Source organism: Alternaria ventricosa, assembly GCF_023758065.1.
Source record: "Alternaria ventricosa strain BMP 2768 chromosome Unknown scaffold_3, whole genome shotgun sequence".
Lineage (NCBI taxonomy): Eukaryota > Fungi > Ascomycota > Dothideomycetes > Pleosporales > Pleosporaceae > Alternaria > Alternaria ventricosa.
This window is the reverse complement of record NW_026055683.1, coordinates 877,263-904,964: the sequence shown is the minus strand read 5'-3', so window position 1 is coordinate 904,964 and position 27,702 is coordinate 877,263. Positions and strand designations below refer to the sequence as shown.

At 53.9% G+C, this 27,702-nt stretch overlaps 10 protein-coding genes across 10 annotated transcripts; 3 read left to right on the top strand and 7 right to left on the bottom strand.

Moving 5' to 3' along the window:
• Positions 1-592: 592 nt before the first annotated feature.
• On the bottom strand, positions 593-1,146 carry J4E93_002227 (uncharacterized protein; the record flags this gene model as incomplete). Its single annotated transcript, XM_049340174.1, has 3 exons — positions 593-932; positions 979-1,029; positions 1,076-1,146. The coding sequence occupies 3 exons, from the start codon at positions 1,144-1,146 to the stop codon at positions 593-595; spliced, it is 462 nt and encodes a 153-aa protein (XP_049202496.1).
• Positions 1,147-1,374: 228 nt separating this feature from the next.
• J4E93_002226 (uncharacterized protein) lies at positions 1,375-2,826 on the top strand (the record flags this gene model as incomplete). Its single annotated transcript, XM_049340173.1, has 1 exon — positions 1,375-2,826. One exon carries the CDS (start codon positions 1,375-1,377, stop codon positions 2,824-2,826), a length of 1,452 nt encoding a protein of 483 aa, XP_049202495.1.
• Positions 2,827-2,968: 142 nt separating this feature from the next.
• On the bottom strand, positions 2,969-4,567 carry J4E93_002225 (uncharacterized protein; the record flags this gene model as incomplete). The annotated part of the gene is made up of 1 exon (XM_049340172.1): positions 2,969-4,567. One exon carries the CDS (start codon positions 4,565-4,567, stop codon positions 2,969-2,971), a length of 1,599 nt encoding a protein of 532 aa, XP_049202494.1.
• A 946-nt stretch (positions 4,568-5,513) lies between these two features.
• J4E93_002224 (uncharacterized protein) lies at positions 5,514-7,039 on the top strand (the record flags this gene model as incomplete). The annotated part of the gene is made up of 5 exons (XM_049340171.1): positions 5,514-5,802; positions 5,881-6,000; positions 6,060-6,447; positions 6,502-6,570; positions 6,619-7,039. 5 exons carry the CDS (start codon positions 5,514-5,516, stop codon positions 7,037-7,039), a joined length of 1,287 nt encoding a protein of 428 aa, XP_049202493.1.
• A 517-nt stretch (positions 7,040-7,556) lies between these two features.
• On the bottom strand, positions 7,557-10,525 carry J4E93_002223 (uncharacterized protein; the record flags this gene model as incomplete). Its single annotated transcript, XM_049340170.1, has 5 exons — positions 7,557-9,197; positions 9,247-9,793; positions 9,987-10,147; positions 10,207-10,346; positions 10,423-10,525. The coding sequence occupies 5 exons, from the start codon at positions 10,523-10,525 to the stop codon at positions 7,557-7,559; spliced, it is 2,592 nt and encodes an 863-aa protein (XP_049202492.1).
• A 943-nt stretch (positions 10,526-11,468) lies between these two features.
• RNR2 (Ribonucleotide-diphosphate reductase (RNR), small subunit) lies at positions 11,469-12,904 on the bottom strand (the record flags this gene model as incomplete). Its single annotated transcript, XM_049340169.1, has 4 exons — positions 11,469-12,091; positions 12,141-12,474; positions 12,569-12,808; positions 12,872-12,904. 4 exons carry the CDS (start codon positions 12,902-12,904, stop codon positions 11,469-11,471), a joined length of 1,230 nt encoding a protein of 409 aa, XP_049202491.1.
• Positions 12,905-14,213: 1,309 nt separating this feature from the next.
• Positions 14,214-18,306, bottom strand: J4E93_002221 (uncharacterized protein; the record flags this gene model as incomplete). Its single annotated transcript, XM_049340168.1, has 5 exons — positions 14,214-16,421; positions 16,470-17,235; positions 17,287-17,490; positions 17,541-17,692; positions 17,815-18,306. 5 exons carry the CDS (start codon positions 18,304-18,306, stop codon positions 14,214-14,216), a joined length of 3,822 nt encoding a protein of 1,273 aa, XP_049202490.1.
• A 576-nt stretch (positions 18,307-18,882) lies between these two features.
• J4E93_002220 (uncharacterized protein) lies at positions 18,883-20,939 on the bottom strand (the record flags this gene model as incomplete). Its single annotated transcript, XM_049340167.1, has 3 exons — positions 18,883-20,192; positions 20,240-20,619; positions 20,674-20,939. 3 exons carry the CDS (start codon positions 20,937-20,939, stop codon positions 18,883-18,885), a joined length of 1,956 nt encoding a protein of 651 aa, XP_049202489.1.
• Positions 20,940-21,511: 572 nt separating this feature from the next.
• VAC8 (Vacuolar protein 8) lies at positions 21,512-23,493 on the bottom strand (the record flags this gene model as incomplete). The annotated part of the gene is made up of 7 exons (XM_049340166.1): positions 21,512-21,840; positions 21,886-22,635; positions 22,685-22,930; positions 22,977-23,090; positions 23,143-23,263; positions 23,314-23,399; positions 23,451-23,493. 7 exons carry the CDS (start codon positions 23,491-23,493, stop codon positions 21,512-21,514), a joined length of 1,689 nt encoding a protein of 562 aa, XP_049202488.1.
• Positions 23,494-24,898: 1,405 nt separating this feature from the next.
• On the top strand, positions 24,899-26,800 carry J4E93_002218 (uncharacterized protein; the record flags this gene model as incomplete). The annotated part of the gene is made up of 1 exon (XM_049340165.1): positions 24,899-26,800. The coding sequence occupies one exon, from the start codon at positions 24,899-24,901 to the stop codon at positions 26,798-26,800; it is 1,902 nt and encodes a 633-aa protein (XP_049202487.1).
• Between the last annotated feature and the right edge of the window lie 902 nt (positions 26,801-27,702).

Sequence of the window (27,702 nt, the reverse complement as noted above, 5' to 3'; positions counted from 1 at the left end):
CTTTGATGTGAGGAGGTATGTTGTACAACGTCATGCCAGTACTGGAACGCAACGCAAGTAGTAGATTTGGAGTACCGGAAATACATTGCCGAAGTGTGACTAACCGATACCCCGCCTGTATTTACTTGATGACATTGGTATGTCTTCTCAATTGGGGTTGACGACGACGTGTCTTGGTATATGCCATGCTGCCAGCACCGGCAATGCACAAAGTCTGACAAGCGGTCTCCTACACACGCTTTCCCTAGTACAGCATCTCCATGTCATCGAGTTATCGATACGCTCCGATCCTGACCCAGACCTTGGTGGATGTACTCAATTTTCTCCTGGTCCTGTGCTATGTAGCGGCTCCGGGTGGTGAGCGCTGCATGTACGATGGGACAGGCCATGCAATTACAGCGTCCAGATGGCTCTCGATCATAGTAACCATCGGGATTGAGCGATCGTAAAGCATGTAGCGCGATGCTAGTTGATTGCGACATCGCGATCGGCTGTCTTCCAAGGACTGTAGGAATGGTCTCCAAACAGCCAACATGGCTGGGACGTTGGTGTTGTTGTAGGCACAGCTCGGCAGCTCCAACCCCAAGATATATCACAGCTTTGGCTTCTCCGTCAGCAGCTTCTCCAGACCAGTCTTGAGCTGGTCACTCATGCCATCCTTTCCAGGTCGGCGACTGTCGCGGTCGACGAAAACGTGGATGAACTCGCCAACAGCCTTAACCTCCTCTTGACCCCTTTCGAAGACACCAATCTCGTATGTGACGGAACTTTTGCCGAGCTTGTTGACTCGTAATGCGAGGTCTACGACGGAAGGAAACTCGACTGGAGCAAGGTAATCGCAGTGCGAGTGTACGACGAGGCCGATCTGTGGAGAGGTGGGTGGATGCAGTGAGCAGTGCTGGATGAGGTATGTGTTGACTACGGAGTCGAATCTTCCAATAGTCAGTATCAGTATCCCATGATATGGTGAAGACATACAGATAGTAATAGACGCTGTTGTTCATGTGGTGGTACATGTCATTGTCGCTCCTTCCTACTGTCAGTACCGAGAAGGGCCTCGCGCGAGAAAACGCACCATCTTGTCCTGTACTCGAGTTGAAACTTGTAGTCGCCCCGTCTACGCGACTTCAATGCCTGCTGTGCCATGTTGTCTCTAATGGTAGTTGGTGTTGGGAGAAGACGCGTCTCGGACATGGAGATGGCCGGCTAGTTGGCTGCGTCACCCATCAGCCTCGGCTTGCGCGACATGGATTTCTCCCACACGCACCTCAACCCCTCGACCCCGCGATTCTGGCGCCCTCTCCGCGCATCCTCGCATACCTCGCCTCCAAGGGCCGCCTGCCTGTGCCCAAGACTCGCACAGGCTCTCCCTCCATGGCCCTAGTGCCCTCGCCCCCGCGCGACAAATACCCGCCCCTGCCCGACGACAAATTTCCCTGGAAAGAGCCCCCCGCCGTCGCAATCACGCCCTGCGATCCCTGGCCGCCGCCATACTACCTCCAAGATGGCCTGCGCAAGGTCACGCCCTACCACTTCACATACAACACCTTCTGCAAGGAGAGATGGCGGGGCAGGGAAATTCTCGACATCTTCTCTAGCGAGTTCCGCGACCGCCCAGCCGAGTACTACAAGCAGGCCATAGAAGAGGGACGCGTAGTCCTCAATGGCCAGCCAGTGCCGAGCACAAAGACCATAGTTAAGAATGGCGATGTCATATCCCACACCCTCCACCGGCACGAACCTCCGTGCACCGCGCAGCCCATCGGCATCGTCCACGAAGACGACAACATGATCGTCATCAACAAGCCCGCCGGCATGCCCGTCCACCCCGCCGGCCGCTACAACTTCAACTCCATCATCGAGATCATGAGGGCCGATCGTGGCTATACCTGGAACCCGTTGCCGTGTAACCGGCTGGACAGGCTCACCAGCGGCATCATGTTCATTGGCAAGCACAAGCAGGCGGCAGAGGAGTTGAGTGCACAGATCAGAGGGAGGACGGTCAAGAAGGAGTACATCACACGAGTGGTGGGCGAGTTCCCAGAAGGAGAGATCCTCTGCGAGAAACCCATCCTGCAGATCAGCCCGAAGCTCGGTTTGAACCGCGTGCGCGCAAACGGCAAGGAAGCGAAGACGGTCTTCAAAAGACTGGCATACTACCCACCCAAAGACGATGGAAACAATGGCGAGAAGCAGGATGGAGAGACAGGCCCCAACGGTCAGCCGTGGAAGAAACTCCGCGGCTACTCCATTGTGCGCTGCATGCCAGTAACAGGCCGCACCCACCAGCTCCGCGTCCACCTCCAGTTCCTCGGTCATCCCATATCGAACGATCCCATATACGCCAACCAGCGCGTGTTTGGCCCCGCCCTGGGCCGCGGACAATCCGAAGACGAAGACGACGAGGACATCATGTCCCGCCTCTCGCGCATGGGCAAGGAAGAAGTCGCGGACGCGGTCGCATACCACGACGAAATGGTCGATGCTTACAACAAAAGGAAAGCGGAACGCATGACTGGGGAGAAATGTAAAGTCTGCGATACAGACCTGTATAGCGATCCAGGTGTGCACGAGTTAGGTATCTACCTACATGCACGGCGATACAGGTGTGAGGAAGGGAAGTGGGATTATGAGACCGGCTTGCCTGATTGGGCGTTGCCACCACCTGGATATGAAGGCCCTACGGAAAGCACAGCGGAGTCTGATCCTTTGGCCGTGGACCTCAAGAAGCTGGGCTTAGAGGATGATGAGCCCACCAACGGCAGCGAGGATACAAAAACAGCAGCTGTGTCGCAAGGACCGAATGCTGCCAGTGCGACCGCTTGAGTGTTGACGCATCGGAATCTGCTATATATAGACATAAAAGTTTGAGCATATAGAAGTTTTGAGATACCCACCAATGTATTCTTGCTAGCAACATCTTGACGATAATCTTTAGTGATGAGAACTCCACTTCGTACGAGGCCAACTAAGAACGACTATCGCCATCGCTATCATCTATCACATCTCTTGTCTTACTTGATCTCGTCCGTTGATGCTCAACAAGATCTTGATCGTCCTCATCTGCATCTGCCTCATCGCTGCATTCAATATCTTCTTCATCCTCATCGCTGTCTTGGTCATCGTTCTCGTCTTCATCTTCCTCCTCATCATCATCCACACTACCCGTCCGAGGCGTCCCCTCCCTCTCCCTCAACTGCGCTTTCAACCCATCCAGGATAGTACCAAGCCTTGCTTTCAGATCTGGATTCCAAACCTTACTTATCTGGCCGTCCATCTCTTGGATCTTGCTCCTCAACTCTTCCGCTACCTTATCTTCCTCGTCATCTTCTTCTTCGTCATTCTCCGCAGAAGTCCCAGGGCCTTCTTCGACTTCGATCTTGCCGCCGAACGCAGCTGCGAAATCGTTGGCGACTTTGCGTTGGGGAATAGCAAAGATGATGTTTTCGATAGATGGAAAGGTTTCATCACTAGTCGATGGCGACTTGCTGTTCTTCTTGCCTCCATATGAAGGAGCAGAGCTACCGCCCAGAACCTTCGCAAAAGCCTCTGCAACATCTTTCACTGGATTGCCATACGCTCCGACGCCCCAGGCCCCAAGCACCAACCCCTTTACACCCTTCTGCTCCGCTATCCTCATTACACCTCTAATTTTACTCTCTACAATTTCTTTATCTTTCTTGCTCAATCTCTTCTCTTCCTCTTCTTCCCCTTCTAGTTCAGGAAATCGTAGCATCCCCGCACTAATTACATCGACGTACCAGCGCTCAGTCGGAGAGAGTTCTCCCGCACTGTCTCCAAGAGGTAGAGCCGAGCGAAAAACGAGCGCGTCGTGTGTGTATATGCCGCCGTATTCGGGGAGGCGGTAGAAGGATTCTTTGAGTGAAGGAAGCAGGGTTGTGCGTGCGCAGAGGGATTCTTCGGCGGAAGTAGCGCCCGTTAGGAGACCGCCGCCTGGACGGAGGGGAGAGGCCATGTTCAAGATGCATGGGTTTGGTTGTTTCTTCGACGTCTGCTTTGATGTGGTGGTCGTGGTGGCATCGTATGATGAGGGGTTGGCGAGCATGTGTGCAGCTGTGAGGGCATCTGTCGTTATCATGCGTATGCATCGCGCTTTCCTAGATGGTTCGGGTGTTGATGTTGCAGTACTATTCAAATTGAGATTTGATAGCCCTTCATCGAGAGAATCATTGCGTTTCTTGCCTCTTCCCTTTCCTCTTCCTTTGCCAGCATCTCTCCCCGCATCACCATTCCTTGCATCCTCCTCTTCAACATCGTCTTTCCCACCTTTGACCTTCCGCCTCCCTTGACCCTTTCTCTTCACATAGCCCGTATCTTCACCACCCTCAACACGTGCACCATCCCTACTCTTACTATCCTGCCCCACCGTGCCGTTCGGCCCGGGGTTCGGAATAAGCTCACTCCCGTCCGCACCTCGCCTAGCTCTTGCATTTGATGCCAATATCGCAGGAACGACTTTGTTCACCACGTGCCGCGCTTGTTTGGCTCGAATATCTTTGCGCACGGCGGGTGGCGCAAGACCCTGAGATTTTTCGGTGCGGCCCATGACCACGGAATTGCGCGTATCTCTAGTTTCCTGGTTGTGAGGGTGGGAACCTTCGTAATGGAAGGAGGCGACGTGACCAAAAATCCGAGAGGGTCTTGCTCAAGTTGTTGCTGCTATTCGCGAGTACTATGTTGGTTGGTCTGGTCGTCGCTGGTTGGTTGAGACTATGACGTTTTTGGGCGGGTCTGGAGCTAGTGGAGCTAATACCCTTCGCTCGTCGAGCTGCTGCCTCCTTGCTTTCCACATCCACCACGATCTTCAGGCTCAGGTCAGGCGTTGGTGAATATGTTGCGCATGTGCTCCGTTCCAATGCTCGTATCGCACCCCAAGCGTAGCCGTACTACTGATAATCCACTCGTACCATTGCATCCCTAGGTAACGGCTCAGTAGAGTAGGGAACTCTTACATAACTGCAATAGATCTGCTGTATCTTAAGGACTCTGACCCTCGTTAATCGGGTTATACAGGCCTCGATACGCGTTCGAAGGTTCATTTGTTGAAGGGAAGATTGCACGAATATCCACAGCAATGTGCCCGAAGAAGGCACGATCTCCATCCTTTATAGTCACGATCTGGAACCCCGTCCACGTTATGGAGAACAAAGTCGCCTCTGGGCCGTCTTGTGTTGATTTACCGCTCAGCCCTCGTTCCTGGAAGGCAGTTCAGGTTCAACAGTACGCGCGTTCATCACAAGGTGGGCACTTCGCTCCGCCAATTCGTTCTTGAGAAGGCCTCGCGATTGCAGCATATGGATGAAGTGGGCACGACCCAGCTCAACAAGGGCAATAGAGGATACTTGCCTTCGTCATCTACCATACTCTAAGTCTTAGCATTCTCGCACAGCTCTTGCTGAATCCATATAGATACTGCCTTTTCCTCCTCTTTCCTTCCTTCTTCATCTCTTTTCTCTCCATCTACTACCAACAAATTGAACATCAAAAACAAGATGTTCTCTCTAGTCCACTTTCTCGGACTTCTTCCTATGGTGATGGCAACCGTCTTCGCAAACTTCGGCAGCCGGTCGGTTTGCGAGCCTCTCGTCTCGGGCTCTGGCCCCAAAGTCTTCCCAGACACCCCCGAGGCTTTCCAGGTCTACACTCCCTTCTCCGATGCTGCATCATCGGCCGTCACTCCCCCTGGCTACGTCCAGTCTTACTCCAACCTCCTCACCACGTACGATGAACCATCACAGTTCGTCCACTACGTGACTATGGACTCGTACGACGTCGACAAGTGTAAGTACAACTCTGTGCCGAAGGGCATCACACGGACAAATGCATCATGGCTTCAACAACTTTACTAACTACTTTCAGGTGCTGCCGAGTGCGACAACGACGCCAAGTGCAATGCTTTCACGATCTTCTTCGAGCGCCAGCCCGCCCATGCTCCTCACGGCATCCACTGCCCCAACCCTGAGTCTACGACTCATATTAGTACGTTTTTTCTTTCGAAAAGTATGTGAGACATCAACTAACTTCCCTTCTACCTTCAGAGTGCGATCTGTGGTCAGGCACCATCCTCCCCAGCATCGCCATCAACGACGGTCAGACCCGTGAGGGTTTCCACGTCGTCATGGCTGGCGCCAACGCCTACGTCAAGGACGTAGTCACCCCTGATGTCCCTGCCGGCTATGCCCTCGAGAAGTACGCACTCGGTGCTGCCATCGAAGCGCCTCTTGACTGCAACGGTGAGGACACCTACATGGGCATGAGGTACTGGCAAGACGGCAAATTCAATGCTCAGAGGTGCATCACCGCTTGCGAGGAGACCAATGATGCTTCGGGCCGCCAGTGCCACTTCGTCAACACGTACATGCAGCGTCGCAACAACGTGCCCGTCGTCCAGCACTGCGCCATGTTCTCCAAGTACTGGCCCATCGAGTAAGCTATCCCACTGACTATATCTACTGTTATCTCTATCTGACCGAAACGCAGATTCGCTACCAACGTTGGCCAGCTACGTGGTAACGATGAGATTGACATCTCCGAGACTGACTCCTACGGGTAAGCTCCTCACTTCCTTCCTCTTGACATATGCTCACCCAACTACAGTATCCGTCACATCGTCGACGACTTCGCGGCCTGCCTGCCCATCGACAAGTCTGCCTCGGTCGCATCCACCACGCTGGCGACCACGACACGCGCCAAGAACTTGCTTGCAACGCCGTCTCCGTCTTCCTTCTTCGACTACCCCATCATCGCTCCCGAGACTTTTAGCGACTGGGATCCCGTCAAGGAGACTACCACGTACACTACTCCCACCGCCTCTGCTTCTTCCTCCGCTTCCTTCACCACGCCTATCATCGCCCCGGAGACCTTCTCTGACTGGGACCCCGAGTACGAGACGGCCACTTTCGATAGGCGTCGCCTCTTCAGTCATCGTCGCCAGCTTGTCAGGCCTACTGGCACAGAATTCATCACCGATGTTCCTGATTTCGCGTCGGCCTTCTCTGCTATCCCTACTATCCAGTAGGTTGGCCATTCACTAGCTACGGTTTATCATGTCGGCGATGATGGTGTCTCATGTGTAGACTTTGTTTGTTTGATCCTTAGTATAGGAGATAGAGTGGACGTGAACAGCGGATCTAGACACAGACATGATCCGCAGTGATGGTGCTTGATTTTTCGGTTGTTGGACTGGTTCGCTGAAGCATGACCAACATCGATTAGCATGTTCAGTCCACCAAAAAAAAAATAAGGAAAACGATAGACAAGATCAAAAAACAGTACAAAATTTAGGAAATGACATTGCAACCTCTGTGATCTGTCCCTGGTGATATGATGATTCGTATCATTTGAATGAGAATTTGGTGTTGACACTTGACTGCAGCATGAGGACCGACCCGTGAAAGTTGGTAAGATAACTGAATATAGTTTCTCGTCTGCATACTTCATTGTGATGCAATGACTTCTGACCACTATGTGCGCGTGGACACAAAGTACTTATGACGTGAAAAACTCCAAACCCCATAGCGAATGCCCACAGAGCATTAATTCTTGCCATCACCCTCCCCCTCGCTCCTCTCATCCGTCAGCCTACTAATCTGACTAAGCGTACTCATGCGACCCAACAAATCCGGTCTTTCCGCTTCCTTCTTGTTCCCAGCCGTCAGAGCACTCTTATCGCGGTTCGTCCAAAAGAGCCAGCTCTGGCCGTTGTACAAAGCAAGAGGGTTTGTAGAGCTAGCTCTTTGCCCTTGTGACCTCGCTTCGTCGTCTGGGTCAGCAGTAACAGTATATGGCTCTTTGATCGGCGACGAGGCTTCAGATTGTGATGCACTACGTAAAGATGTGGTGGTGCGGTCCATAGAGATGGATGTCTTGGGTGTACCTGTAGGCTTGGTGTCGAAGGTATCGTTCGTTTTCGTAGGATGTAGGACGGGGGATTCGTGGGGTGTCGAGTGAAAGCTTAGAGCGGCTAACGACTTTCGAGGTGAAGCGCTGCGACGAGGAAGGGAATTCGTTGAGTCAAAGCTGGCGTGCGATATGCTCTGTCGCCATGTCATGATCCGGTCGTTTGGTGGTTGTGTAGATACACTGTCCCGCCGTGATCGGCTAGTCCGCGATATGATGCTGCTGGGTCGACCGATACCCGACATTCTCTTCATGGATGCTGTATCCCACTGTTCGCTCAGCCGTATGCGCTTTTGGCGGGCACAATCTTGTCTGAACACTTTCAGCGCTCCGGTATAGTCTGCTGTAACGATGATATTGCCGCCTCGATGCGCCGAGCGAGCAACGTATGCTGGGCTTTCCGCAGCTTTCTTGAAATTGGTATCTGTGGGTGCAGGTGTTGGAAGGGCCGAACCTGCCTCTGTCGGCGCCCGCGATGAAACCACAGATTCGGCTTTTGACACTAGCGTAACCGGCGGTGGATTGCAGAGGTCGAAGATGGGATCCTCCGATGCGCTGAGCAACTGCCGTGTTTGGATGGGTGCCATGACAGTACACGTCGTGATAGAATTATGAGCTTCGAACATTTCCACCGGACGATGATTCCTCTTCTCGCCCTCTGCCGTAGATGTCGTCGACCAAATGTAAGTTTTCCGATCCTCGCTTCCACAGATGATGTGTCCACTGCTATCAGCGAAGGTAGCTCGTATCTGACTGCAGTTGTTTTCGTGACCACGGAACTTCATCTCTAGAGTCTTGTCCTTCATATTGTAGACGCGCAGCCTCGAATCGTTGCTCGACACTAAGAGCTTCATCTCGCCACTCTCGCTTCCGGGAGGCCAGTATGTCGCTTGGATTCCAGTAATCTTGCTGCCCTTCGCATTCTGGCCACGAGTTGACTTTACATGGAGTTGCGCCTGCCATTTCAGTCCTTCGGTATCGTAGAACATGCAGAGTCCACCAAGTGTACCAGCTATACACGTCTTCCCGTCGGGTGTAAACGCTACTGATGTGATCATGTCTGGAACGGTGATTGAAAACGCCACGCTCTTGTCGGGTATGCTCCATAGCCGCAACTTGGCGTCAAGCGATCCAGCTAGGAAGAACCGATCGTCCGTAGGGTGGAACTGAATGGAAGGAACAAAGTCGGAATGCTTAAACGTGCATAGATTCTCGTCTCGGCTAACGTGCCATAAGCGAACGGTTTTGTCCATTGAAGAGGATAGCAGAAAGTTGTTCTGATAGCTGTTAGTTGATATGTTAACGCCTCAAGCAATCTCGATATACCTTGCTCCAGCTCAAGTCTAGGATGGTCGACGTATGCCCTTGGTACTCGCGGACGGGCTTCTGCTGAAAGACTGGTGCGCTGAGGTGGGCATGCGGATCGCTCTCAGCATTCTCATGCGCGCGGCGTCCTTCTGGGCTGTCAATCACAGCCCAGACCCGGATGACTCTGTCCTGCCCACCAACAGCAAGATACCTCCCATCTTTGCTGAACTCAACCGCCCAGATAGGATTCTGCGTAGCGGCCGACCCAGACTGAGGCGCGGGGTTTGATCCAGCAGCGGGAGGACTCTTCTTATCCGAACCAGAGCGTAATTCCTGCGCCAGAAAGACGCGGTCAAACTCCTTCTCCTTCTTGAACTTTGTCCTCACTTTGATGTATGCCGGAGGATGCGGTATCTTCGGACTGAAGCTGAAGTTGTCGACATAGAGTTGGGCATCCATACCCTCTGGTCGTCGGTCGTCTGCCTCCGAGCCATTGTCGCTTGCGCCATCGAGGGTGCTCTTCTTTTTGTTGCCTCCGATGAAGCGACTAAGGAATGACACTTTCCTACATACATAGTCAGCCTTACCGGTCACACCTGGGGCTAGCGTCGGCCATGGCGATCAGGCCAACAAGAGAGCGAAGCGCGAGCTCAGCCTCGATACGCGGGTCCTGAACCTCAGTACGAAATACGCGCTAACCCTTGGCATGTAGCCATATGACACTCCATGCGCTCTCTTGAGCGAACATGTGCACTTACTTCTTGTCTGCCTTGCCCCCGCTTGTGTCGCGGGCCGTCTCGCCACTCAGTTTCTTGTCTGCGTTCGCTTCGTTCGGTGACGTTGGCGATTGGATGGGCTCGGTATTCTGGGATCGTAGTTTCTGTACGGCGGGCGACGTATTCGTTCTCTGGAGGATTTGCTATACGATAATGCGCAATTAGCGTCCGTCTCCGCATCTCGAACCTTATCTGTACATACTTGCGAGAGCGGGTCCATGGGTGTTTCCGGCAGCCTCTCTCCATCACCAATGTATCCATTGTGTGTATCGCTTGTCGGTTGCGCAGACGGTGTGGTGGGGCTTCGAAGTTTGGCGGAGAGTTTCTTGTTGGACAATGGGCCTGTGGATCCTGGAGTAAGCATCTGTCAAGTTGCGATGTGACTTGAGACAGCAATGGGTGCTGGTGTGTGACGTACCGTCTACTGTAATTGAAGACGCATTCTCCTGGTTCTGGAAGTAGGAGCCTTTGCCAACGGCAGGTGGGTCTGTCACCTTGATCTGGGGTACGGTGTCTGCCATGTTGACTTGTCACGAAGCGGCATGGATCTACCCCGGCGCCACCAATGGTACTTGACAGCCTTCGCTGGACACACGAATTTGCGTGCTGCGACTTGGGTTTAAGCGGTAATCATAGAATATGCACGCCGCAACAGAACAGCGATAATGTCGGATTTTGTTGCGGAGGGTCGCGGATGTTTACGAGCTAGCCTGTCGTTGTCTGGTGCACCAATTCTGTACGCAAACGCAGGGACAGGATTACCAATATCCCCATAGTGCGCGATTGGTTAAAAGCAAGTGTCGCAAACTGCGGAGCTGAAGATGGCGCTGGACAGCCTGCAAGTATCCAGCTCGGTTGTGGCAATTGCACAGGATGGCATCCGCGGGACGCCTCACGCATGGCTGACGTCATAACAGGCGGTACCTGAGCGAATCCTTCCAAGGGCAAGCACCTGGGCAAGGTTGCGCGCCTGGGCAGCGCGTAGCATCTGCAGACGAAGTCGCGCGCATGAAGGCTACTGCGAGTAATCCACGTGGTAGGTAAAATGGGCAGGTATCGGCAAAGCTTGGTTCGTTCAGGCGCATGCTGTCGCGTGGCGTGTCGGACCGAAGCTGCACGCGTTATGCACGAGTAGCATCATCAAGACTTTCACGCGTCATTGGAGATGTGGTAGTGGAGACATGGATATATGTAAAGTCTTGTATTCGTGATTATTCAAAATGATAAAGTCGTTGATCCCATCGCTGCCGCGTACCATAGCTATCCTACCGCATCACTCATCCAAGAGGCCCATCCCAGCTAGCTAGCAACGCCATGACTCCAAAGTGCGAAGAGTGGTTACTTCAACAAATGCAAAGGGGGTATGTGAACGAAGATGCCCGGCATCCGTGCCAAACCCAAGCGTCCGAAGTGTTGTACAGTAACTAAATCGCAGAAAAATAGCAAAAGAAGAAGGCGAGGCGTCTAGAAGTCCTCGTCGAAGCAGAAGTCTCCGGACTGGCCTTGGGGCTCAGGAGCGGGCGAAGATGAGCCGTCCTTCTCGTGCTTCTTTGTGCTAGCCATGACACCAGCCTTCTGGTAGTCACCGACGCGCTTCTCGAAGAAGTTGGTCTTGCCAGCTAGCGAGATGTTCTCCATGAAGTCGAAGGGGTTGGTGGCGTGGTAGGCCTTGGTGTTGCCGAGAGCCAACAGCAGACGGTCAGCAACGAACTCGATGTATTGGCACATGAGCTTGGCGTTCATGCCGAGCAGAGCACATGGCAGAGCGTCGCTGAGGAACTCTTGCTCAATCTCAACAGCCTCAGTGATGATGGCCTTGACAGAGTCCAGGCTGGGCTTGTTCTTGAGGAGAGAGAAGAGAAGGCAGGCGAAGTCGGTGTGCATACCCTCATCGCGGGAGATGAGCTCGTTGGAGAATGTAAGACCGGGCATCAGACCACGCTTCTTGAGCCAGAAGATAGAGGCGAAGGAGCCGCTGAAGAAGATACCCTCAACAGCAGCGAAGGCAACAAGACGGTTGGCGAAAGTGGAGTTCTTGTCGGAGATCCATCGCATGGCCCAGTCGGCCTTCTTGCGGATGCAGGGAACTGGAACGCGTTAGTTGGTGTTGCAAGGCGCGTTGTAGGTATAACTTACTGTTGTCGATGGCGTTGAAGAGGTAGCGGCGCTGCTTGGGCTCGCTAATGTATGTGTCGATGAGAAGAGAGTAGGTCTCGGAGTGGACGTTCTCCATCATGATCTGGAAGCCGTAGAAGCATCGCGCCTCGGGGATTTGTACCTCGCTCGAGAAGCGCTCGACAAGGTTCTCGTTGACAATGCCATCGGAGGCAGCGAAGAAAGCGAGGACGTGGGAGATGAAGAAGCGCTCGTCATCGTTCAGGCGGTAGTTCCAGTCGTGGAGGTCCTTAGAGAGATCGATCTCCTCTGCGGTCCAGAAAGAGGCCTCGGCCTTCTTGTACATCTGCCAGACCTGTAGTAGATATGTGATCAGCATAGGTATCGTTTAAGTGGGGTATGACGCGTCTAGTCACGCGTAAAGCGCGTTAGATCGGAGTGGGACTTACATCGTGGTACTTGATGGGGAACAGGACGAAGCGTCCAGGGTTCTCTTGAAGGAGGGGCTCTTCGGCCTCCTCCTCCTTGATCGTGGGCGCGACGGTAGGCTTGACCTCCTCAAGGTCATCCTCGAAGTCATCTGGGATGCCGACGATGGGCCTGAAAGTGTTCTCCTTGTGCGCGGGCGAGAAGTCAAGCTTCTTTGCGGGAGAGTCGTTCATCTTGAGCGAGTCAATCGCGGATGCGACCTTTTGACGCGTTAGCATGGACGCGTCTTGCTGGGTGAAAGTACCGGAAGTATCGCGACGTACCTGCTTGGAAGGCGTAGACTCAAGAGCAGACATTGTGAAGAGAAAATATGTGTAAAGCTCTGGATTGTGTAGAGAAAGGTGAATGTGCAGTCAGGATTACAAGAGGTATCGCTGATGTGGGCTGATGATGGTTGTGGTGTAGAGAGAGACGAAGAGCAGACGCGACTTCACTATAAATCCGCGTCAAGACGCTAGCACGTGACTGGGCGATCGGCTTTGGCCAGCCACTAACGCGCCTTCGTCGCGAAAAGACGCTATGATCTCATCCATGTGCGGCTTCGATCATGATGACTTTTGTGCCTTATGAACATTGAATTACACTATAAATGTGCCTGAACTACATAATCGAGTGCGCGCATTCCAACAACACCCATATTGCGTTCTTTTCGTCTGTTGGTCGTCGACAATCATCGTCAACGTCGTCCAACGCGTCGCCCAGCCACGAGCTTTCACGTAAAAACCGTCTGTGCCAGACGCGTCGCAACGCGCTATGAGTCGACTCTCCCCACCATAACATGCAAGGGCCGTTTCCGCGACTAGTTAGTCCTGCATTTGGCGGCTGAACAAAGGCTTGGAAATACATTTGAAACCCAGATTGGCCCGCCTCGAGGCCCGTCTCGACGCTTGCATTGGCTGCCATCTGGCCGTGCTCGTTCCGGCCTCGGATCAGATTAGATTTTCTCTGATAATGATCTGACGCTGATGGCTGGTTGGCTCCACTCGACTCGTCACATGCCGAGCTGCACATGTTTTGGCCCAAGAACGCGTCGTGAGACCGTGTTGGACGCGTCTGGAGCTGTTCCGTCTATGCGATGCTCACCTTCCCCTGACTTGGTCCCATATCTCACACATACTTTGTACGGGTTTGCGATCTCGATGGCGTTACTACACGAGTGATCCCCACTAGTTGACTGGACGACGCGTGCTCGGACGCGTCTGAGGGTAGTCGCACTAGGTGTGGGGAGACCACCCGGCTCACTATACGGCGGAAGTTTGCACAAAACTAAGATCCGCTAGATGCACATGTTCTGGAAGCAATTTGGGGGCTTTTCGATAGAGCCTTAGGATGGTTCAATCGTTGATCGTAGTTGAACTGCGTCATTAACAGAACTATATTCATGGCATCGGCGGCGTGACCGCGTCTACTGAAGCCACGCTGCAGGCTTGATCTGTGCTGCGATTGCGTAACAACCTCATACGAGGAAAACTTGAAAGATCTGCAGACTATGCTAGGACAAGACAAGCAAGCTGGATCATCTGGCGTCAATGTACTCTCCAGGGTATTCGTTATATGCATTGATGGAGGTAGAATTCCAGAATTAAAGCCGCATCACCACCCACCTCATTCCCCTCCAACCACGAGTCCTCGGATCAACGCTACCAACTCCGGGATGCGGAAAGGCTTACAGATCGCCTCATCCACGCCTGCCTCCTTCGCCATATCAATCTGTTCTCTTCTCGCGTTCGCACTGACCGCGATAACCGGCACATGCCCACTTAACTCGCCATTCTTCTCCATCTCCCGTATTCGCCTTGTGCACGTCAAGCCGTCCATTACAGGCATCTCAACGTCCATCAGGACAACGGAAAGCGGAAGAGGCGGAGTTTCGCTTGGCGTTGGGGAGAAAGACGTGCAAGATATTTGGGAGAGGGCCTCGAACCCGTGGTTTGCGACGCGAATGGTGTGTCCTAACTTTTTGAGTTGGGTGGAAAGGACGCGTTGGTTTATGAGGTTGTCCTCTACGATGAGAATGTGGTATTTGTGATCATCGATTACTCTCACATTTTCCAGATCTTTCGCGTGAACGGCGGTAGGTAGTGCTTCATCGGGGTCTTTGATGTCGCCCTGGATGATCTGAGCCTTGGATCGATTCGACAGGCTGCCAACCTTCTTATGGCCGTTCGTCGTTGAAGTGGCATTTGGATCTTTAGCCCTCCGCGATTTGATGTAGAATGTGAATGTCGACCCAACGTTATGAACGGAGGCTACGCCGATGCTTCCGCCTTGCATTTCGGTGAGTTCGCGTGAGATGAACAGACCCAAGCCTGAGCCGCCATACTGAACATGTGTCTTTGGAGTAGCCTGCGAAAAGCGTAGGAATAGTTTGGCCTTATGTTCGGGGGACAGACCGCATCCTGTATCTTTGACAGTAAAGTGAAGATAAAATGGCTCGCCAGCGTTGTTCCATTCAGCTTGCGTTAGAAAATCTTTTCTGACGGCTTCCTGGGGCACATACTCCACATCGGTCATGCGTTCTTCCTCGCGTGATGCGCTCATGATAACGTCGACTTTGCGCACTTCTTGGCTTTGGGTAAACTTGATGGCGTTGGTGAGCAAGTTGATAAGGATCTGTAAAACCCGGCTGGGGTCCAGTATCGCCCAGTCGATGTTCAAATCCGCAATGGACGAGTCACATCTAACTTCCAGATTCACGCGAGCTTTGTTCGCCTCGTCCTTGAACATCTTGTAGGCGTCGTGCAGGAGAGCCGAGGGTTGTAGCACCATGGGGCTGATGACCAACAGCTTTGAATCGAGTTTTGACAGCGTTAAGATGTCGTCCACAATTCGCTTCTGGTGGGTAGCACAAGCTTGTATCGTATCGACTGCGTCTAAACTGGTGCTGATCAAGCCTTTTAGTTGTGTCTGGATGACGGGTAACCCCAAGGTATCTCTGCTCGCGAGTTCATTCATCTCGTTCAGGGATGAGTATATGGAGTCCGCGCATTGTACCATCGCGCTCAATGGATTCCGCATTTCGTGAGACGTCATATCAATGAAGTTCTCCTGTTGCCTTTTTGCCTCAAGAGCTTCTTCGACTCTGTTCTTCTGGATAGCCTCAAGCCATACCATATGACTGACATCAGTCATTGTTCCCGTCACGGTCCCATCGGGGTACGCCGTCTCGCTGACGAGAACCCAAGTGGGTGTCTCAATGCCGTCGGGACCTACCCACTTCTTCTTGAAATTTATTGAGAAGGTATGCGGTCCCTGTTTGCGTCTGCTGACCTCGACTTCATGAACACAACGCTCTATCAAATCTTCATCGATAATAGTTCGCCAGTCTACTTGATCAATGGGTACTTTGGGATGGTCGCTAATGCGGAACCACTGGTCGTTACAATATTTCATCGTCAAGTCTGGGTTGAGATGATACAAACCCACTGGTACAAGCTCTGTAAAGGAGGCTAGACGTCGCTCTGCTTCCGATCGCAATAGTACGGATTTGGTCGCTTCTTTCTGAGCACTGATATCGGTGTTGCACCCGAATATGCCTGTGACAAGGCCGTTCGCGCCTTTGATAGGCATGCATGCTGACAATGTCCAGAGAACGTCGTCGGCAGCGGGAACGTCGCCGCCAGCTTCTCCACTCTGATGGCTCTGGTCTGGTCGCTTCCAACGTATCTCGAATGTCGCCGGTTCGCCAGATATAAGCCTCTTCCACTGGCTATCCACCATGGCTAGGTCCTCCTCAAAGACGCACTCCTTGTAAGCCGACACCGGGACCTCGAGAAAGTCTCTCCGGTGGCCAGTCTGAGCAAAGTACGTTTCCTGACTTGAGATTAGTTGCTTTCAGTTTCCTGACCGAAATGTCCTTACGTTAGCATGAAGCAATATCCCATTGACATCTATCTCAAAGTACCCCAGGCCGACTTCATCCGCGATATCGTGAAAGTTGCGGAGCTTTTCAGCTACGTGACTGGCTTCCAGTGTGAGATTCGCAACTTCTGCATTGAGAGCTGCTCGATCTCTCGCAGCTTGTTCTTCCTGGAGTTCTCGTTTCCTGATTTCCTCCTCGTGAAGTGCTACCGAGGCCGCAGAGGCACCGAGCAAGTTGGAAAACACCTTGATCCAGTCCTTGTACTCGTCATCAAAGGGTCGCCGCGTATTCAGGCCGAGCAGAAGGTATCCCACAATAGTTGCGTCGTAGGTCCTGATTGGAACAACAATGAAATGTTTCAGAGGATCTCCGAAGCCTCGCTGCTCGAGATCATGGTACAGCGTCTGCGGCAATATGCCCTCCCCTTCCTGGTAAAGAAGTGCGGTTCCATCTCTTGCTGCATCGCGCATAGCACTAGCTAGGCTATCGTCGCTGCTTAGATCTAATCGCGGAGGTATGGCCGGGTGGTTGGGCTTGTAGCCGATAGACCATTCGAGCGTGCATTCACTAAGTGGTCCTCTCGGTGATATCTCGGAGTCTGCCATATCGTGTAACTCGCACTGTGAATACAGAACAGCGGCCGGAAAGTCGTACTCAAAAGGCCTGACTGCTTCGGCCAAGCTGTGCCAGAAATTCTTGGTGCTTCTTGCCTTGCTAGTCAGTTGGCCTACTTTGAGCAGGGCAGCGACACGTCGTTCCAATAATCTATTCCGATGAATCAGTCGGTCGTTCGTAGCAAACACGCAGGATACCTACCTTTGTTTCGTCACCTCAGTTACGATGGAATACATGCCATCGATTTGAACACCAACAAGGGGTACCAAGCTCCACATAAAGAAGGCTTCCTCGACAAAGCCAAAACGTTCAACCATGAAATGATACTCTTCTTCTGGAGCATCTGCGAAACGTGTCCGCTCTGAGCGAGCCATCGTGGCGCTAACAGGATCCGCGAGTTCAGGCCTGGAGCGAGTCAGATACTGGACCATTGTATGTGCGCGTGAAGTAAATACCAAGCATCAATAATACTTTGACCAAGGATAGCGGGATGCCTTGAGCCACTAACAGAGGCATACGCGAGATTGTACAGTATGGTGTGCTCAGGACCAAGGAAGAGCGCCGTGGGACGAGTTTCCAGCATCAGTGTGGTGACCAGCACGTTGAGCTGTTAAGCTGTTAGCACGAATAGTAAGATGTCTCAAAATCGCCTTAGCCAAAGCGCAGCAGGGAGACTACGTACTAGTAAGAAGTTAGCAAAATATCCTAAGAGCTATTCATGGCGACTACTTTACCCTCATAACCCCAGGAACTGATCGGGCCAAGCGATGTCTTAGACCAATTGACATTTCGTATATGTTCGACATGTGCGCGTAATTCTGGCGACTGAATCTTGACGGTAAAGATGGTGTCTGGCACTGGTTGCAGACGTGGTGAAGCCAGCCTCCCTCGGGCCAATTGCGCGGGCTCCTGCAGATGGCCAGGTTGTTCATGGTTCGGTGCTGGCTGCTCGATGACGGTGACAATCAACCAGCGCTTGCACGTAAATTTGGCCCATTTGTATCGGCCATGCAGGAACTCATTTTGATGGCGTGCTGCAACTCTACTCGCAGGATCCCACCAGTCTCTCAGCGCGGAATGTGAATGCAGTGATGATGCGATATGTTGAAGCGTGAGTAGGGCGGTGTTGACATGATAGATGATGGCAGTCGCAGCTTGGCAGTCGACGATAAAGGTCGGCCGTGTATCGCTGTCGTATAGCTCCCGGATGTCCGCTTCCATGGTGGCAGATCGGCGTCGTCAGTGCTCTGATTGGATGGCGCGTGGAGAATGCTGGGGATAGTCGCGGGAAGGCGCCGAAAGCACGCCGGAGGGTATTATATCGGTCCTAATGCATGCAATGGCTGAGATAAGTCCGTACTCTTGCAGTGTGCGAAGATGCAGGTGTTGCAGCAGGAAGCAGGTGCACGAGTCGGCCGGTCATGGGAATTCGGAATTCGCTCCTTGCCACCATGGGATTCCTGGCCGAGCGACTAGTTGACGCAGCAGTGACCTAGATACGCCTCGTCCATCGTCGTCCCCACCTTACATCTATTGTCTAGAACTTTGGCATGCGCGCCTTGGTTGTCTTGCAGAGCCGATTGAAGCAAGGCGCGAAATGCTGCGAGTTACTTTTACACGCAAAACGCCGACTGTTGTACAAATCTTCATCTTCATCTCAAACAGTATTGCTGATTTGGTGGCGGACTTTTAGATCGGTCCTGAGAGATGCAGCTACATATGTACAACCCATAAACTTCGACTGATCCCTGTAGCGCCGGGAGATGCATGTCATGAACGCCTGGGTCAAATCAAACCCTAACCTAACATTTCCCCCCAGTTTGGCACCACCACGAACTTGCCCTTCACCCTACCAAGACTTGTTGCATCACCCCCGTCCTCCGGCGCCGTCCTCTCGCTTTCAGGTCGTATACTAAGGTTAGCAACTTCCTGGAGGAAACTGGCTTTTTGTCCAGGTGTAAGCTCGTAGCTTGTGCCTCCCCAGTCCAGGGTCGTGCGGCCAGATTCATGCACGCGCAACTTTCCTACCAACCCACTCCCGAATCGTACGCCCTCCCTTGATCTAGCAGAGGGATCGGAGAAGCTGCCCTCCTCGAGTTTGATCTTTGGATCCGGCTTGACTGATGGCTGTGCAGGCGGTTGAGCGGGCTGAGGGTCGGAGGTTTCTTTCTTGATGGACGGTGGCTCTACCGCGGGCATGAGGGGTGGTATTTGAAACAGGTATACGTTGTTGTCTCGCACCGTAGGCTTCTTCTCCGTGCTGGCCGCGTCTGCCATAGGTACATCGCCGGACCCGTCGACCTGTGGTACTTCTTCTGGACCCAACTCGGCTCGGATATGACGTAGGTTGGACTGGAAGCGTGCCCATTCAGCGCGATCCTCATCGGTTTGGAGGATTGGCTCTGCTATAGGTTTCTTTCTGAGTTTAGGCTTTCGTTCGGCATCTGGTGACTGTGGTTCTTGTTTCTCTGCGGGCTGAGCTGGGGCGTCAGACTGACCCACCTGCTCGGCATCGACCATGTTCTCGTCTTCACTAGTAGGTTCAGTCTTGACCACGACGTCTGAGTCTTCCGAATCGTGCCAGACGCCCTTGAACTGTTTCCGCGAACCCGTGATCTCCATGTCCTTCGGTTTGCTCTTGGATTTCCGGCTCGTTTGTTCGGATGCAGCATCTTTGAGTGATTGCCCACTCGCTTCCGCCTGCTCCAATATCTTCGCCGCAGTCTCTGAGCTTGCTTCTGTGTTGATGCCAAATGTCCGCTCCTGGTGCTCTTTCCTGCCAATGCGAACGGGTAAGGCTGTTCTTGCTCCGCGTAAGGTGGGTGCGCTTTTGGGTTTGCTTTCGTCTTCGTCCGAGGAGATTTCGATCAAGTCGATGTCCTTGCGCGGCACATCAGCCTCGTCTTCTTCATCAGACGACACAAGACCGCCGTCTTCTCTCTTGATAGATGGACCGCCTCCACTTCCTCCTCCGCCACCTCCACCACCTCCACCCGATCGGGAGCCGGATCCTCCATAGCTGCCGTCCTCGTTCTTGACGCGCTCCGCTCTTGAGCCTGATCCTGATCCGAAACCAGAGTATCCGCGATTCGGGTTGTTCTTCCTGTCTGGTTAAGGTTAGTACGTACAACCATCGCCAGAGTGAGTGACATGCCTTCCTTGGAGCTGCCTAAGGAGAATGGTCCACTGGCAACACCACTGAATCCACCTCTGGCGTTTTTCAGCTTGCTGGCTTCTCGTCTTGCTGCCCTTGTTGCGTCCGCCTGCTTTCTAGCTTCCGCAGCAACCTGCTCCTTTGTCCTTTCCCGGTCGCGGGCTGCCAATTCTTTCGCGATAGCGTCTCGCTCTTCCTTGCTCCTTCGTCCAGTAAAGGCGGGGGTTTTGACGCCCCTCTTCCCTCGAGTTGTGCCGCCGCGGCCGCGTACAGACGGTGATGCGGATCGCGAAGGAGGCACTGAGCCCTGGAGACTGCCGAGTCTTTGCACTGGAGCGCGGGTGCTTGGTTCTGCGCTAGGCTGAGGTGATGCGACGGCCCTGTTGTCCATGTATCAGTACTGCCGTCAGAGTAGGGGTGGGAACAGAGCATACGATTCAGTCGCTGAAGGCGCCTCAGAGGCTTGCGACTCTATGGCAGCCGACGCGCCATCACCACTAACGACCGGTTTCGCATCGCCGTCTTCTTGTTTGGGGACCACAGGCTCAGCAGCAGCTTCCGAGGCATCTGCGGGAGCTGTGCTTTGCGGGGTCGCATCTGTGGATTCGCTCGCGCCAGTCGTGGCTCGCCCTGATACTGCTCCTCCCCTTGCAGTTCCGCGAGCGCGACTAGCTCCCCGTCCTCTTAGTTTTGGCGGCATTGCTGTTATACGGGTGTTGTTAGAGGGTAGTGTTTGGTGACTCGCGCAACGCTGAGAGTCACAAATATTTTGGCTATCGATAACTCGTTAGCTCCAACGCGACGTCACATGTCTAGGTGAGGGGCCTCGACTAGTCTCTTGCATAGGCCTGGCGGTGCATGAGCGCATGGTCTCGCTTTTCACTATTCATTTTACAGTGGGCCTTGTCACATAGTCATGGTCAAGTATATCATCACCAACGGCCACGAGTCTCGGAACATCATCTAATTCATTTCCTGACGACCGAAGCCCCGATCCAACTCTATCAATTACAAATTTGTCCGCGTCGAATGCTCAGGTAAGAGTAGTGGTAAGTTATGTGCATGCCAATGTATGTAAAAAGCCCGCTCCGCCAATGCTCGCTAGAGATACTGAGGATGATTGTGCTCCCTGAACGCCAGCCTCCAAGATGCCCAAAAGCAGTGTGTAACATGAACGCGTTAGCAGAGAACCGGAATATGGCGGATACGAGCAAGAGTGCCAACGCGATGAACAACCGATAAACAGGGTATAAGATGCGATCCAACTCTTCTCTATCCTTCGACGAGAGTTTTGGGGCTCTTGCCAAGCAGCTCAAGACATCTGCGTGCGAGGGTGACGACTTCGCCCTCGCCGTCTTCGTTGTCCTCGTCGTCCGATTCGATGTTGCGCTCGGCGATCTCGGTCACCATGTCGATGATTTCGTTCGATTTGCCAATGTGCTCCATTAGCTGTTGGTCTTCCGATTCGAGTAGCTGCAGCAGTGTCCAGATAGCGATGTGCTGGAAGGTTGGGTCTCCGCTTGCCAAGAAGCGGCGGAGGTAACCGTGGATTCCGCCTGCGGGTTCCGTCCAGTTCTGGATGAATATCGAGTAGTCACCCACTGTACTTGTTAGCGATGATTGTAGTAGCGACGAGTTAGACTTACCCTTGGAAGACAGGTTTCCCAGAGCGGCCGCGCTGTTGCCTTGAACCTCGATGCTCTCCGACTCGGTAAGTGGAATGAGCACATCGAAGACGCCCAGGTTGAGCAGATGAGGCTTGAGCTCCTCACTAAGGGCAAGAACGGCAATTGCTGCCGTCATCTCAGACTGCACCGGGAGTCGCACGTTGAGCACGAGCGACTTGCATTTCTGCACAGCACCCGCCTCCAATACTAACTGCTTGTTCTTGTCTGAGCTTGCCGCGAGGTTGCGCAGGGTCGAGATTGCGTGGCACTGGATCTCGTCGTTATCGGTGGAGCCGAGCAGATCTACGAGGGGCTTGAGGAAGCCAGCTTCGATGATAGGCGATTCGTTGGCAGGGTGGATTGAGATGTTTCGTATGCATGCGACGGCGGATAGAATAAGCGGTAGGTAGGATGATTGCAACAGGCGAAGGAGGGAGGGTAGACCACGAGCGCGTACAATTTCGAGCTGGTAGCGTTCGTCCGATGCTAGGTTACGGAGAGCGAGTGCAGCCTGGCACTGCACCTTGGGCGAGGACGACTCCATGAGGTGTACCAAGGAGCCAACCAGCCTGCCCTCAGTCTGTGCCAGCTTGGCGCGGTTGCTTGCATCGACAGCAATGTTGCTGAGGGCTGTGGTGCAGTAGTACTGGACATCGACATCGGACGAGGATAGCAGCTGAACGAGGACGGGAATAGCGCCAGCGTTGACGAGCTGTTGTCGGTTGTCGTCTAGTACTGCGTTAGCACAAAGCATGATGAAACACTGCGAGGATCGTACCTGAATGTGTCATGTTCAGCAGCGCGCCGGTGGCATTCCTCTGCACGCGCATGTCTTTGGACTTTGCTAGTCTTGTGAGAGGCTGCAGTGCGCCGGAGCGTGCGATCTTCGCTTTGTTGTCTTCGTGTGTAGCCAGGTTGGTGATGCACCCGACGGCGTTACATTGCACCTCGACGTTGGGCGAGTTCATCTGCTTGATCAATGGCGCAAGACCTCCCAGTGCGACAATGGCTACCTTGTTCTCGGCTGCAATGGTTAGTCATCGCGTTGAGGATGGAGGATGTGAACGTACTGTTTACCGCCAGATTGCCCAGGGCGGCACTCGCTGCACGCTGCACTTCGATGTCGGGGTTCTGGAGCAGGAACAGAATAGGCTCCAGGGTGTCTCGGTCGACCTCTCTGACATCTAGACGGATGGTGTTAGATGCTGCATGTAGGCGTGGTGCCGGGTCATGTACCTCGCTCTGTTATCTCGGCAAATGTCAAGCTTGCGGACCGCTGTAGATCGATGTTGTCCGAGTATACCAGCGTACTCAGCGCGCGGAGGGGTTCGCCAGAAAAGAAGTCGGTCTCGGCTCGCTGCGCAAGTTAGCATATCGCAGCTGGAGCAGAGGCGGTGGGCAGCGTACGTTCTCGAGGAAGCCCAGCAGGTCGGCAACAGCTTCCCGCTCGCTGTCGGCCAACACTGGGTCATATATGCTGTCTCTTGAGCGGCCTGTCGGATTGTGTCAGTAAGCTTCCACGGCAAATATTTGGGTGGACTGACCGCCGCAGCAAAAGAATCGGTAGCAGAGGTCGGAGACGCCCATGGTTGGAGGCGCAGACGGTCGCAGTCCGGCCGAGTGAAGCTGGTGTCGGGTCTGCGGGTTCAGCCAACAATGCGGTGGCGCAGTGAAGAATGCGTGCAGCTGGCGACGGGAGACAGGTTGGGCCGGTGCGATGGGTTGATGAGCTTGGTGATGTTGTCACCCGCCCCAGGGTGTTGAATCGAGCTTGGCAGATGGAACTTGGAGGTGTGCTAGGCGGGCGGCAGCGTCGCCCGTGCATGCAGTCAGTCAACAAGCGTCGAGCTAGCCAGCTTCACGTGAAGACGACGTCGATTTGACAGCAGAGAGCCGCGTAGCAGTGTGTATTCTGGCGGCGATGCGACTCTCGAGCAGTTGCGCGGGCGTTCGCGCTCTTCCAAGGCCCTATCGCCGCGATCCCAGCAACCCTATAAGATGATGTATATGCGCATTTCAAGCTTCCCTGCCTCCGCTATCGTCAACTCGGTCAAGTCGGCGCGGCTTGAAGGGTCCAGCGATGCAGACAGGGACCCCGGGCAATGCCTCTTGCTGGCCGCCGTGACGAGCCAACCGCGTCGAGCTTCACGGCGGCCGCAACGTCATGTTTCGGCCGTTTGACGTGTACAACCAACAATGCGCCGGCCAGGTCACAATTATGGCCCTCATGCTGCCTCATTCGCCTTTGCAACGCCCGGCGTCATGTACGGTCTAGCGGCCCGCCATGCAGGCCATCTGTCGGACGCGCCCCACGTCCTCTGTCACTGTTATCACCGCCTGCGAAACCTCATCAAGGACGCCGTGGTGCTGCGCAGCTCTCTGCAGAGCCTCCGTGCGGGGTAGCCGCTCTCCTCGCCCTCTACCCGTCGCGATGCGGCGACGGCTGCTTGGCCATCTGCTATACCATGGATCATCCAGCACACCTACTGCGTTAGACTGCCCAGAATCTTCACCGAGCACCCACTCACTATGCGCAAAAGCAGCAGATTACCCTGGGAACGCGTCCCATAGGCGCGCATAACTGCATGGCTGGTTCACGGCCGCTCACGTGCCTCGCGCCCGCGCCTCCGCTGACGCCCGCCTATTAACAAAATGCGTGGGGGATGCTCCGAGCGGAGCAACCAGAAGCAATATTCTGGACAAAGAACTATGTCCTCCTTTCCCATTTCTGCCCTCCTCCTCAGTCAACTTCACCCCAGATCCATCAATCAATTGCCACCCCGAGCAATTTCCCCAGGCATACCGTGGCTCGGCGCGCGTGCAATTTCCTCGTTCCGCTAGCCCTCCGCTGTCACCAAGCCCGAACATAATCTTATTACTTTACTTCCCGGTTTCGCCCTTCGCCGCGCGACTCACCCCACGATCGCCGCACACATTAATACACCCGCTCGCCGGTGTAAAAAGAGGTTTGCTCTCACTGTGAACCGGTTTAATGGCCCCAATTTCAGAACCCTCACACACTTTCCAGAAGCTCAAACTCGACACCTCGACTCCCCACAAACCCGTCGCTTCCACCTTTGCATCTTTCGCGCCTCTAGCCCGTAAACACTCCCCGCACAACCATGGCCAGTCCCAGCTAACCGCCGAATTCGCTGCTGCAGAACCGCAGAACATCTCGCGCGCCTCTTTCCCTACGCGTGACCACCATGGCGCCGACTTGCGCCCCGAGTCCGACGATGAGGGCTCCCTAGCTATAGGCAGCAGCGGAAGTGACGAGGATTTTGTAGCCAAATTCAGGCAACGAAAGACGAGCATCAGCTTCAACAATGAAGTACGGCTCGACACGGGAGAAGGCGTCGGCCTGGGCGTGCCCGTGCCCAAGTCTTCACGGCAGTCGCATTCACGCACACCCGAGAATGGAAGCTACTCGGATGGTTCGCAGCAGGACTACATGGAGATGCCCTACACCATGCGCCGCAACATGCAGTACCGCGTTGGGGAGTCCCGATACCCACTCGCCCAGTCCACCGTCGACGACCTAGCCAACGACTCCGAGTACCGCGACCAAGTCGCATCCTTGACGTCTGATGCTACCGCTTCGCCGCCGCTAGACGAAGCGCAGACACCCCTCGAGACGCCGTCTGAGTACATGCTCTCGCCAATGCCTGCCACCTCCCCCATGGAGTTTCCCCTCTTCTCGCCCTCTCCGCGCCGCGGCGGCCCACCTCGGACCAAGAGCTGGAGATCGGAGATTGGCGAAGACGGCAGTCTGAAGAGGACCAGCCGTCGATCGTCTGCCCGTTCCGGTCGGTCTCTGTCGTCCATGTCGCCGGCTGCTTCCTTCCTGGCGCGCTACAAGGCGTCCGAAGCCCCGATCAAGGCGCCAGAGCCAGACGACGAAGGCCAAGGCATTGGCTATGACAGCGAGTACATTATTGGAAAACAGATTGGCTATGGCGGTTTCAGCGTCGTCAAGGAGGTCACAAGCATGGAGAACGGAAAGCCTGTCATCGATGCTGTTAAGATTGTTCGCCGGCTGCAACAGGACAAGTCTGAGATTGAGAACGAACAGATCCAGACACAGTTCGACCACGAGGTCGAGATCTGGCGCTTTCTACGGCACCCCTACATTCTTCCCCTCCTCAGGGTGTACACTACCGACTATGCTACTTTCTGCATCACTAGGCTGAACAAGGGCGGGACTCTCTTCGACTTGATCCGCGACACACGCCGCCAGAAGAAGAACGGACTACCGGCTCACTTGGTGAAGCGCTATGCCTATCAGCTGGCATCAGCTATGCGCTACCTGCACAACGACGTCCAGGTTGTACATCGCGACATCAAGCTCGAGAACTGTCTACTCGACATGACTGTATCCGACGCCGAGAAGGACGGTGGTGATCTTCTCCTGTGTGATTTCGGCATGGCAGACTTCATTGTCAGCGACCAGCGCGATGGTCCCGAGCCACACTCCATCGGTGACAACCAGAACATAGGCCCCGCAGAGACTAGTACTTCTATTGCCGGTAGCCTACAGTATGCCGCTCCTGAGCTGTTCAATACACCTGGGCCCGTCTTCTCACCTGCGGCGGACATCTGGGCGTTTGGCGTAGTTGTTTTCGCTCTACTCACCGCGACTCTACCTTTCAATGACGGCCTCGATATCAAGACAATTGAGAAGATCAAGAACTGCGAATGGGATGCGGATCTCATACGTAACGCAGAGTCGGCCCAAGCAAGCAACATCGACGATGCCCTCGCATTAGTCAGGGGTTGCCTTGAGACTGACGTCGAAAAGCGTTGGAATGTTCATGATATCCTAGAGTGCGCATTGTTGCGCGACTGCGAGCAGCGCTTCGAGCACGTGGCTCGTCCTTGGGTTGCGGAGTCATGAGCTGATGAATTTTCTTGTACGAGTTACGTTTGGTGTTGGACAGGCCTTGGATACCCGGTTTGCATTGCGTTTTTTCTTACTCATACTTGGTGTTCGCTTATCATTGGGCATTCTGCGATTCAGTCACTTCCGTTGGCTTTTGGATACCCTGCGCTATTATTCCACTCACGATCATGGTCTTGCCGGCGTTTTCTTATCAATGGTTGGGTCAAAGGATGGATGGTCTCATGATGCATTGTACTTTACTTGGCTGCCGGATGGGTGTGGTTTCCACCACAGACTCCATTATTTGTCATGCCCACAAGCGACTATTAGCGGCTCTCACGACCTCATACTTTGATGAGCTATCTGCAATGTATTGTCACTACTCAGAAGCCTTGTCTGTCTCATGATCGTCTTGCTCACATGGTACTTGACAACTAAACGTACACAACGTGGCAACGTTGCCCAAAAGACAGTCGTGGTCTTCGTGCTACCGCGTTGGACCGGTGGTAACCCCAAATACAGAACCTGCAAGCATGTTGATGGCACTTTCCGGATCCGCGCACGCCTTCCCCGCAGTACGACACCCACACGCTCCGCGCATCCACACGTTTTGCTCCAAGCACGGACGGCGTTGCGCTATCGTGGCTGGCTCTTCTCGGGTATCTCACACCCACATATGTTTCTGCGCTGCGAGTGCTTTAGCTCCTTCCCTATCCAAACGGTTACAACGCTAGCAGTGCGCTCGTGTACTGTAAGTACCACTCGTTCCAAACCCGTGGTTCAACGTCACTTGTACCCTCTACTACTGGACACCGGTGCTTCGTCGCTCATCAACACCGCAGCAGTCGCATCACGAGGATCGTGAATCTGCCAGCGCCAACTCACGTCGCCACTCCTGCCGTCCTAGAAGCAAACCG